This window comes from Macadamia integrifolia, chromosome 14 (assembly GCF_013358625.1).
Source record: "Macadamia integrifolia cultivar HAES 741 chromosome 14, SCU_Mint_v3, whole genome shotgun sequence".
In the NCBI taxonomy this organism is placed as follows: Eukaryota; Viridiplantae; Streptophyta; class Magnoliopsida; order Proteales; family Proteaceae; genus Macadamia; species Macadamia integrifolia.
Genome location: NC_056570.1, coordinates 26,851,447 through 26,863,790, shown reverse-complemented (window position 1 = coordinate 26,863,790; position 12,344 = coordinate 26,851,447). Strand labels below are relative to the sequence as shown.

General features: G+C 34.2%; 1 protein-coding gene across 4 annotated transcripts; it reads right to left on the bottom strand.

Annotated features, from left to right (window-relative positions):
* Positions 1–3,201: 3,201 nt before the first annotated feature.
* On the bottom strand, positions 3,202–9,047 carry LOC122061184 (glutamate dehydrogenase 1). 4 transcript variants are annotated; one of them, XM_042624394.1, is made up of 12 exons: positions 8,845–9,047; positions 8,503–8,613; positions 7,005–7,071; positions 6,636–6,751; positions 5,988–6,101; positions 5,593–5,814; positions 5,387–5,461; positions 4,802–4,918; positions 4,266–4,516; positions 4,003–4,078; positions 3,825–3,911; positions 3,202–3,648 (listed from the first exon to the last, which is right to left on the bottom strand). In XM_042624394.1, the coding sequence occupies exons 4-12, from the start codon at positions 6,741–6,743 to the stop codon at positions 3,463–3,465; spliced, it is 1,236 nt and encodes a 411-aa protein (XP_042480328.1). In that variant the 5' UTR covers positions 6,744–6,751; positions 7,005–7,071; positions 8,503–8,613; positions 8,845–9,047; the 3' UTR covers positions 3,202–3,462. The 4 variants fall into 4 exon arrangements, with proteins under 4 accessions (XP_042480328.1, XP_042480330.1, XP_042480331.1 ...); XM_042624396.1 differs by lacking the exon at positions 8,845–9,047 and having other exon boundaries at positions 6,636–6,769; positions 8,503–8,729; XM_042624397.1 differs by lacking the exon at positions 8,845–9,047 and having other exon boundaries at positions 6,636–6,748; positions 8,503–8,729.
* Between the last annotated feature and the right edge of the window lie 3,297 nt (positions 9,048–12,344).

Sequence of the window (12,344 nt, the reverse complement as noted above, 5' to 3'; positions counted from 1 at the left end):
CGTATCGATATATATCCTACAATACATACCGATATGCATCAATACACCACTAATACACATCGATACGACTCTATGAAAAATATAAAATTTAGGTAAAATGTACGTTTCGGTATGTATTGGTACGTATCGATGAGTATCGGTATGTATTGATCGGTACGTATCGATATATATCAGCACGTATCGGTGAGTGTTGATATATATATATATCGGTACGTATCGGTGAGTATCGATACGTATCGGCGCTACGGTCATATAATGGCCAATATGGGTAATTTTTCAGAAAAAAACGATTTTTTGAAGGGTTTTTGTTCCAAAGTTGCTGTCAGCCATATTTCTCTCTAACTAAAGTGGAAATCAAGGTTGGGATCAAGGATTTTACATTTATGGGACAACTACAGACCTTGAATTCTTAGTACGATACCCTCAATTTAGTGTTTATGCATAATATATGTTATCAATAGTTTTTTTTAACAAATTCTTTATGCAAAAGTGTTTAAAAAAATGTTTCCTATCCATTTATGTGTGTATCTTTAGCGTATCTTAGTGTATCTCCGATACGATACGATACCCTCCAATACGTATCTTAATTTTGGCCAACCGATACGGCGACCGATACCAATACTTTAATCCTTGCGTCCAGGTGAATTTACGTGTGGAGGATCCAATTTCCACCTTAACGTACTGATATGCAACTATACATATAGTACCTTATTTATGTTTATTGAAAAATGTTACCTCTATGGTAACATCCTGATGGATTTTTTTAATTTATTTATATTTTTCTATTGGATAGAACCAGAAGAGGTAGGTCAGGCTCAAAATGACTATTGACGAAGTAGTAAGAAAAGACAAGCATATGGTAGAGCTCAATTGTAGTATAACCATATATAAAGTTTTGTAGAGGACAAGGAACCGTTAACCGACCCCTTGTAGGGAATGTTTCTGTGATGCTTCTGGGGCTACTGCTTTAACTTCTTCTATTATCTACTTTTACCTCATCGTACTTTACTAATGTTGCCCTTTTATATTCTTATTCTTATATTGGATCTATGTAGCCGACCCCATTTAGTTGTGATAAGATTATGATTATTGTTGTTGTTATATTTATATTTTTCTAAGAAAAATACTTATTTTTAATCCTTTCTTTCATAACTTAAAAGTTACACTACAACTGTTAGGTCCTTGTTTATGATTTGTATCATCTATTGCAATTAACAATGTTAGAACTTGGATCCTATATATCCCATATCAAACTCATCTTTTGATGTCACTTGAAAAGAAGATATAGGCAGGTTGTTGTTTAAGTTAGTGAAGTTATTTCATTGTAATTCGACGTAACAAGAACACAATTATGCTTTGTAAGATTTTAACTTGATATCCATTCTCTGTCTCACTTAACCACTCAAAAATCCCTAGATGCTTTCAATTTTTCTGCAAAGGACAATCACAAGCCACTGCAAGAGGTGGAGGTTGGGGAGGCCAAGCTGGTGGTGGAGGGGTGGTCTAAGGGGTGGACCTGATAGAGGCGGTGGCCGTGGTGGTGCTTTAGGGGCCGAGAAGATTATAGAACAACTGTTTTTCCCTTTTCACCTTGCATTCCAAAGTACTTGTCTTTCTAAGCACTGGAATGCAACAAAGAATATTGTGTTTGAGGAGCAATGGTCAGTGACCGATAGAGATTGATTTGTTTAATTAGTAACCATTATAGTTCATAGCAAAGATAATTCTCACTGGAGCCTACTTATAAAAAAAACATTTGTGCAAACTTCAAATATGTTCATTGCATAAGCTCTCAAAAAGAATAAGGATGATTACCAAAGAAAAAAAAAAAAAGAATAAGGATGTATATTAGTTGCAAGCCAAAATTTGGCAAGTTATGATTGTATTGGATGTTGCCATTTTTCTCCTTTTGATTGCTTCTTGAATTATTCTCAAATGATTTTTAAGTTAGAGATAAGAAAATATTTTCACCAACTTCAGTTACAACTAGATTTTCCCTTGTGAATAAATAGCTTTACCAATCACTCATTGTCTTTTGGGTAGTGCTAGCTACAAGTGTGTGTCTTGCAATGGAGGACGAAGATTCTACCTAGACAGTTAGTGTAGGGTCTAGGTTGTTTTTCTAGCACACCTTGCCTAGATTCATTGGAATTTCAAATAAATGATTCAAAAACCGCAAACCAAATTTATTTTTTTGTGGAAAAAGGAAATTTGAGATTCTTGAGCTTGACTTTTTCATTGTGGACCTAAATTGCCTTCATGATGCAACCAACGGTTAAAGCACTTGAATGTCATTGAAAATCACGATTCAGAGAAGAAAAGTAATTTAGCCTCCTCGTCCTTGTTTTGTATGGAAAGAAGCCACACTTTAAGAATACTATTAATGCTTTAATAAATCACTAATTCAAACTTTGTTTCCAACATTACTCATATCAGTTGATTTAAGTAATGGAAGAAAATAATTGGAACAAAGTGAATACAATAAATGCGTGCATGATTAAATTTGAACTTTATGGAAAATTCAACAAAGTTTTATATCTTAGGTTTTAATGAACAAACATTTGGGATAGTGAAAAGCATCAAATAATTATCCTTGTGGGATGGAGGGAACACAAGGTATAATCTCCAAGGTTTTCTTGGTTTACTTGGAAATTGAAATGTTGGCATATCAACTAAGTGGTTGAATTTCATAGCTTCTATTTGTTCCATGTAGAATGTTGTACAAGTAAATTTACCAAAAGAAAAATAAAATAACTTTGAAAATTTTGCATGGATAGTGATTCCTCCGCCACCCTAATGTAAGAGGTAAATGTGATTTGAAATGTACTTTTTTTTTTTTGTAAAGTTGTAAGTATAATTATTAGATATCGGAAAAGTAACAAGGAAGGATTTTACGATCAAATTGAGCATAAAAATTTGGTAAGGCAAAATTCGTGAAACGTGTGGTCTTTTTGAAATTTTTTGTCATTAAAGTTTTACAACTTTAGGAGCAAGCGATAGAAAATTATATTTACGGTAAAAACAAAATCCTCCTATTTTATGTGAAACAAATGAAGCTTATACAAAGCATGAAAATTATATTTATTAAAGAAAAAACATCAAATGATTATATTGATATATAAACCAAAATTTTCATTTTCTCTAGGAAAAGAAAACAAAGGGAGCCTGGAGGTTGGAAGTTGAAACTTGTAAAAAGAAGCATTGTAGAATAGTACAGGTAAAATTTATGTGAAAGTAGTGTTGATTGCGCCAAACAGAATGATAAAAGTGCAATTATCAGCATCTTTCCTCATTTGAATCTAGGTGCCTTCTGGTCTTATAAATAAAAAGATGTTACTGACAAAAAGTTAAAGCCTTAACATGAAACTAACATACATGAAATTATTGGTAAGTCATAGGAGTCGAGGAATATTTTCTCATTGCAATGCTACTTAGTTTTCTTGATCTTTGCAGTACTTCATCTCAAGCTTCCCAACCTCTGAGGACAGTTGCTCGAGCAACTCGATTGACTCCTAAGGTGAAGGCTCCCATACGGAGATCACAGTTGTAAGTCTTGCACATCTCTTTAACATCTTTTAAACCTTTTGTCATATAAGTCTTAAGTTCATTGTTCACTTTCTCTTCATCCCACATAAATCCTTGAATATTCTATTAGTCAAACAAAAGAGTAGAGTTATATATAAATAAGAGACTCTAGTAATGGATTCTAATGGTGGGAATGATATTGAAAATTCAATTTCATAAAAAAAAAAATCCTAAGAACTAAAGGATTGAAAAAAGCCAATTCATGAGAGAAGAAATCCCTCAAGTAAAGAAGAAAATACCTGAACCCACTCGAAATAACTCACAGTGACTCCACCTGAGTTGGCATATATATCTGGAAGGATGATGACACCTTTTTTTGATAAGATCTGTGAAGAAGATCGACCCATGTTTATGATCATTTTATTTGCCTTGACACATCATTGTTTATAACTCTCCAAATCTATAAAGTGCTCTTACCTCATCAGCCTCTGGGTCAGTTGGATGGTTGGCAGCTTCAATAATGAATTTGGCTTTTATCTCATTTGCATTTTCCCTTCAATCAGATCAAAAGAAAAAAAATCGTCAATTAATAAGTTTTGGTTGTGTATTATAATAGAGAATTATCTTCTCTCTGAAAAGCTAGTATATGAAATTATCTAGAAATATTTGACCCTCAACTTTCTAGTTGACATGGGAAGTAATGTTACTTTAGAGAGAGAGAGATCAAAAATGAGAAAAACCTGTTGATGACACCGCCAAGGGCTGCAGGAATAAGAACGTCACAGTCCTCAACTAATATTGACTTTGGATCAATGGGGTCACCACCACTGAAACCTCTAATTCCTCGATTTTCTTTGGTATGTTTAAGTAATTTTGGTACTTCTAGACCATTGCTATTCTTTATAGCTCCAGTGATGTCACTTACTGCAACAATCTTCCCACCATTTTCGTTGATGAGTTGGGCTGCCCAGGAACCGACATTTCCAAATCCCTGAGGTTTCAAAGGAAAAATGATTTACCATCACCAGACAATCTATTTAAATAGACACAAATATTGATGAAGGGTAGTTTTCATTCTTATTAATTGACTTGTCTCCTGCCACCCACAAATGTATGACTTTGTTATGATTTTAGGAACCCTTCCAAGTTTCCACATCTGATCTTTATCATGCAAAGATTGCACATTTTGAATAAATCAGGAATGCTGCGAAATTTATAGATGTTATAATGGCTAAAGGATTTTTACAAATAAAACAATCATGTAAAAAATATGGACCTGTATAACAAATCGTTGGCCGGAGATGCTCTTTCCATATTCTTGAAGTAGAGCCTCTGTGGCAAAAAGTACTCCCCTTCCTGTAGCTGCATCTCTTCCTAAAGATCCGCCAAGATCCTAACATTAACAATTTTCCACTGTCATGACTTAAATCTTAATATATTCTGAATGACAAATAATAACACAAGTTGTGCAATAATTTACATTAACATATATAACATTTTACACGAATTTGGTCAATATGGTAATCATACAAATTAATATAAGGCACTAATTGTGATTCTAAACTGTTTAATGTGATCAATATAGAAACTTCTACTGATAAATCATTAATTAGATATGTTTAAGGCATAATATTATTATATGATTTCTAAATGTTACAAAAAAAAAAAGATTATATGATTTCTAATCACTTATGAACTCCAGGGAATGTGAGAGAACTAATTAGCTATGGATAAACTTGAATCTTATCAAAATGATTCATAAAACGTTGAGAATTAGAAAATATTGAGTAAGAGATATCAAGACTTTGTTAGATATGATTGCATTTTTATAATATTTTTTGAAGTTCTAGATAATACTTACTACAGGTTTTCCAGTAACAACTGCAGGTGAATAGCCATGAAATTTTGAGTACTCATCCAGTATCCATGCCATTGTCTAATTGTTACTCACAAAAAGAGAAAGTCAGTCAAAACTTGAAAATATGTACAAACATCTTGGCAATATCTCAAATGCATTTTTGTTTGTTGAATCAAATGTTCCAAAAATCTATATACTCAATAACAAACCTGGGGGTTAGTTCCCATATCAGGGGCTGGAACATCTGTATGGACTCCAACTAGATCGTGTATCTTCTGTGTGAAAACTCTAGTAAGTCGCTCTAGTTCAGAGATACTTAGTTCTCCTGGATCACACCCTATACCTCCTTTAGCACCACCATATGGAATGTTTGCTACGGCTGTCTTCCAAGTCATAAGTTGTGCTAGAGCATTCACCTCATCAGGGTCAACCTACATTAAACTTGGGATTATATCAAGTGTCACATGACAAAGACTTATATTTAGAGCTTCATTTTATTTCATTAGAACTGAATTTAGCCTTTTCTTCATAATTAATTATGAAGAAAGATAGTGCAGATACATGAAATTTTAGTAAGATATCTGACACCAGAATAGGGACCAACCTCTGGGTGGTATCTAATACCTCCTTTCATTGGGCCTCTGGCATTATCATGTTGAACCCTGAAACCAACGAAAGAGGCCAAACTGCCATCATCTTTGGGTATGGTGCACTCAACCTGGCACCAAATTCAAACACGTAGATGGGGACTAAATCATTTAAAAAGATAAATTATACAAGTAGGGAATACTAGTGAGAGCAGAGTAGGTAAGCACAGACTCCTCCTTATATTGACTAGAATGCCTCTAATCCTTAAACAATCATACATAAATTTCCTCAACCTATTCTCAATTGAAAATTAGTATTATACCAGAAACATATGAATTCAAGTTCATGTTTTCGCATAAAAATACAATAGTTTTGGCATTCAGAGTTGAAGTACCAAAGGCATGAAAAGTTTTGATAACCAAACAAACCTACAAATTCCTTACAATTGCTAAGGAAATTATGCAGCATCCCAGTTGCCCAACTAGATAAAATGGTAATGGGAAAAATGAGAAAGCTGATGTAGTTTAAGGCTTACTGAGTTGAGTCAAGCACAAAATAAGATCCAAGTGAGAAGAAAAATATGGAACAGATTCTCAATGGCGGGAGAAATGGCACGGGTGAAATAAATAAATAAATTTCAAATTTTGAGGTAACTCATTCTTACCTTGATCTCTCTGAAAGGAATGAGTAAGCTCTTCTCGAGCTTTGAATCCAAACCCAAAAGGCGAACTGCCAACTTGAAATTTCTATTGGTTGCTGCTAACGCATTCATGATTTCTCCTATAACCAAATGAAAAACTAAGCACAACCAAACAAAACACTTGATACTCAATACAAAATGAAGAATATTCATCAATCATAGATAATTTTCTAGGTTTTTTAAATCTTTTTCTTCCTCTAAATGGGCAAGTGGGTATCTTGCCAGAAGCTTTATAAAATCGCAAGACTGATCAGAACTTGAAAAACTCATAATATGAGAAGGGAAAAAAGGAAATTGACATAAAGAAAGAAGGAAAGCTAATGGGCAACTTACAAAATGCTCCCTCGCAGGAACTTGTGTGTTGGATATAGTTTGTACTCCCCAAGACTTGAAGAACAACCTGGAAATTTATATACAAATAAGAGATGATCAAAATTCACTCACTACCAGATGTTAATAATGAAGGGTGACTCTGGCCTCTGTGTCAAAACTCCCTTGCTCCTAAGTAGAGTAGCATATAGTGATAAGGGACCAAGGAGTGAGTGAAGGATTGAGTGTTCATCCTTGTCCAAAACACTCTCAATTAGATGGGAATCAATCAATTCTTGAAGTCAATGAAAAATTGGAAGAGAAACCTTCGAGCATTGTCTATGCTCTGTACTTGATAAAGCACGTGAAGAGGAACAGAGGAAGCATTGAAGTAGGTTGGTATTTTTGGTACTCTTTACCCCTCTAATTTGAACCCATGATGCTAGAGTACAGATTCCACATGTACCCTCTCACAAGGGTATTTTTTGGCACTATTACTCATTTGATTTGACCCTTTTAATTCCAATTTGCATCATCTCATTATCTCATATGATGAGATGTAGGATTCACAATCAACACTCAACACTCAACACTCTTAACACGTTCTCGTGTTTTTTGATCCATGAGGATTGTAGGCTACATGTGGATCGGATGATGCCATTTTCTATGTTGCTATTGATGTGATGTATAAATTCTTTCCCACGCTGGCATCATAACCCTTTCCCATCAATATACTATGTTATTAGTGATGATTAATAAGCTAGACATCCCTAAAATGGGTCCAAATTCAGAATCTTTGAATCCGTTATAGATACTGATACAAATTGAATGCTATCGATTTTTTTTTTTTTTTTGTTGAAATGCTGTCTGTTCAAATTATGATTCTAAGTATTGGTAATTTGATATTGAATCAACCATATTATATTAGTTTTGACTAAGACCGATATTGATACCTGATCTATCCGGATTCGATATTGATATTGGAACATGGATAATAATAATAATAATAATAATAATAAATAGGTGTAAAATTGACCGATCTGGACCCAAATACCCGAGAACTAAATCATTGATCGAAAATTCAAGAAAGACCAATTTTTGACTGATACCTATGAAGCATCAATTCCTACGATATGTATCGGTATTATATCAATTTCTATCAATCCAATACGGATTCCTCAAACCAAGCCTAGCATAGCGCTTGGGTTGAAAATCCAAACCCGACTTCGTATCGGTGGGCCATGGGTCCCACCAATCCACAGAAGAAGTCTCTTCAGTCTTTCTACGATCTCTTCTGTTCTTCGTACAAAAAAAAAAAAAAAAAAAAAAACTCCTCTGTTCTCATATGGAGCAGTGGTTTAATTTCGTATCCATGAGAAGTCAGTTCAGAGTTCAGACTTCATCAGGATTTCAGAAACAAATGAAAGAAAGATAGGAATCACAACGTAAGATCAAAATCTTAAATTTAATTCAAAGTTGAAATGAAGTGTAATTGAAACAGAGGAAGTGAAATCATACGTACCAGGAATTAGAGAGAAACTAATATCTCCAATTCTCCAACGAGTAAGGATGAAGCAAAGTTTCAGGCCCGGAGTAGATCGAAAGCAGGATCCATTTATAAATATAGAAAGAGCTGAAAGAGTTCAATGATCGGAATCAATACGGGAATCAGGTAACTGTGTCAAAGGTGTGTGCAACTGGATTGGATTATTCGAGATACGGCATCAAAAGATCATCATCTATTTATATATAATATTTGATGAATAAAGAAGGAATGAAAGATGATGATGATGATGTTCAATCACATCGATGCCGTAGAATATGATGCCATGTCTCCGACAGCATCCCACGTCTGCCCATTTACCTTTGCTAGCTGGTGGTTCCACCCCCAAATCAGAACAGAGACTCAGAGAGAGAGAGAGAGAGAGAGAGAGAGAGAGAGAGAGAGAGAGAGAGAGAGAGAGAATAATCAGAATCAAGCGTGGAAGTGTTAATATATCGGATCCATGAGAAGAAAAGCTTTTAACTATTCGAAACTTTTCGATGCTTTCGTGAATCCGACGCGAATTCCACCTTTCGAAGCCATTGAATTGAAGGACTCTGAGTTGAGGGTATATTTGTAGGTAGGTGCCCTCTTTATCACTTGCAACTTTTAAGTGCAACTGTGCATGCAACTTTGCTCTCTCTCTCTCTCTCTCTCTCCCTAACTAAGCATTTTCATTTTTTGAGTTGAGATTTGAAAGAGAAGCACAAAGAGATTCTCAAAATTGTCTAATCTTTACTTTTGATGGGCTAAAAATTATCTAATCTTTGTTTTTGGATCAGAATAAAGGTTGAATCTCCAGACCCAAAAGATCCCTCCCGGATAACATCATTATGTACTGGTGTACTCTGCTCCTTATCTCTAAACCGTTAGATATATGGGATTCCAAAATTCTTGTTGCACTCCATCTTTGATTCTGAAACTCTCTTTTTTATTCTCTTTATCTCTCTCTCTCTCTCTCTCTCTCTCTCTCTCTTATACTTTTTTTTTTTTTTTAAAGTAAATTCTTTCTATTTTTATACTTTTAACGCTATGTTTGAAAATCAAGAAAAGAAAAATATGCATATAATTTTTTTGTTATGTAATTATGAATTTATCCTATTATATCTTTTGCACTATTTTCTTTTCTTATCTTTCAAACATAGCCTAATAGATAAAAAAAAAAAAAAAAACTGTAGAAAGCAGGAACTAAGAACTTATATGAAATATAAAATAATAATAATAACAATAATAAATAAATAAATAAATTTCTCATCCTATTTACACCTGGGCTTTGAATATGTAAAAATGAAAAAAATGGAAAAGAGGACTACATGTGTAAGTGAGAGGTTGGTTCTTCAAGTTCATGATCACTAGTGTAGTGGAGAAATGTCAAATTTCAATCTAAATCAATTCGAACGATCAAAACCAATTGATTCAACCCAAAGCAAACTAAACTCTTATATGGCCATTTATTCATCCCATGTGTTATATGTACGCCGGTATTTGTCAGTCACTTGTGTTGACGTCTGATGCTCTTTGTCCAACATATCATGTGGTAAAAACATAGCATGTTTCAAGAACTCTCTCTAGAGACATCCACTTTTGCATCTAATATTAGCAACTGATAGGGTAATACTGGGATTTTTACTTTAAATGAACCAAAGGCTGAGGATAGGCATGCAGCTGACATGCGAGTGTTAGCTAACATCATGCATCAATGGAAAGCGCATTATGAAAAAGGTAGGAAAATCTTTTTCAAAGGTGGAAAGAGATAGACACAAGGTTGACCACAACGCTGGCGTGCCCAACGTTTTTCCATAACTAATAAGGCTTATTGAGAAAGGTTATATGGGTGAGCATGCTATCAGCCGTCAATTTTAGAATGAATGATTCTAGGCAAAGACTCTTAAAAGTATTTTTTTATATTGGTTTCATCGTATTTTATTCTATTTTATATAGACAATATGGGGTGATATATAATACGTCTCTTTAAGTTGTATATAACACACACGTGCTATTAATGGTAGAAGGCACATAATTTGATGGTATAATTTGCTTTATTGTACTAAACAATCTTTGCACATGCAATCAATACAACAATATAGAACCAAATCTAATTTAACAAAAGATATTGGACTAAAAAAAGATAGTGGTGATTATTCTATCCAAAAAAAGAAAAAAAAAATGTGACCTTATAATTATAGTTCTAAATATGATATCAATACTGATAATCTAATCAGCTAGATCAGTCCATATTGGTTAGTTTAATCCCATTTTTCTTATAAAAATTAGTTCCTTGATTATTTTGCCATTGTTATGAACTATTATATTTGATACTGTATCGTTCAATATCGATATGAATAAGTCATCCGATACTGGTATTTGAACTAGGCATATGAATCTATAATTCAACTTTGGGTTCATCATTAATTCTCACACCCTAGAGAAAGATTTAGCTTTTGATTACACCAACCCATATGGAATCTGACCCATTCAGCAATGTTCCTACACAATTCACAACATTTAGTTGATGACAGATTATTAGAACTTAGATGACAACAAGAAGTGACAAACTTTGTAAGCATTGTATTATAGAAAGTGGGTCTTTAGTCTCTTGGACTAGAAATTTGGCTCCAAATGCTTTGGAATGGGTCGTCTCCTTCTTTTTTCCCTTTAATATGTTGCTTTTGAATCGGCATGGCACTGCCGCCAGTGTCACTTGGTGGTGGGTTGGATTCCCACTACGTACCCATACACCATGCCTCCTTGTCTGTGCAAATCTGTAATGGCCAAAAGGAATATTGGAGAAGACATTTGAGAAAGCTTCTGACTAACATCCTACCAATCCCTTGAATGGTTCATTAACCAAAAGGCACCAAATCCTATGCATGTGCCATGCATGCATGCTTAATCTCTTCTACTATCTGGACCTCATTCAGCCCTCCCTGAAGCCCACCCGCTCTTCGGTGATATTAGCATGATGTCATCATGAGTAGCTTCACTTTCAATTTCTCTTCTTCGACACTATTTCAATGTATTTTTTTTTCCTAATATATAGATAGGAGTGTCAAAAGTTGGACACATTACTGTTTGTTAGAACAAACACTTAATACATACAAAGAAAAACAAATATAAATTCACATATAATAAAGAGATTTAATGAGGTTTACATACCAATATGGTATTCTATATCATTGGTGAAAAAGAAGATGTTTCACTATGTTTGAAGGAAAAATTACAATAGAGATTTCTATTAAGAGCACCCAAATCGTAACGAGAAAACTCGCCTAGAAAACTCTAACATGAAAACCCCAAATTTCTACTTGCTCAACAAATCGATAGTACATTATATACTCCTCCATATCTGGTCGATCCATCGGGTCACGGTCGATCAGGTTATGCCATACTAACCCCTCTGCTACCATCACTGATCTAAAAAAATATCCCATTCGAATCGCCGCCAAAATATGTTGAAGCGATCATTCTTCAAAATGGGTCAAGAATTCGAGACAAACATAATAGTATTACCCAGTCAAAATCGATTGGTTAAAACTTGAAATTGAATTGACATGTTAGTAAATGGTTCAGTGCCAGACTCAAACTGATTATTATTGAAGCATTCATAATGCTTAATTGTAGCCTAATGGGCGCCTAACTGAGACCGACAATTTATAACTTGATCAACTTGTTTAAGGCATGTTTACATACTATTTATGACCCAATTAATCTCCACTTAGTCCAATTAACTTGTTTAAACATGATTATAGTGTGAATATTTCACCCCTACTTGGACTAGTTGCTGAGTGACTAAATAGAAACATGTCTATACCTAATCTAAG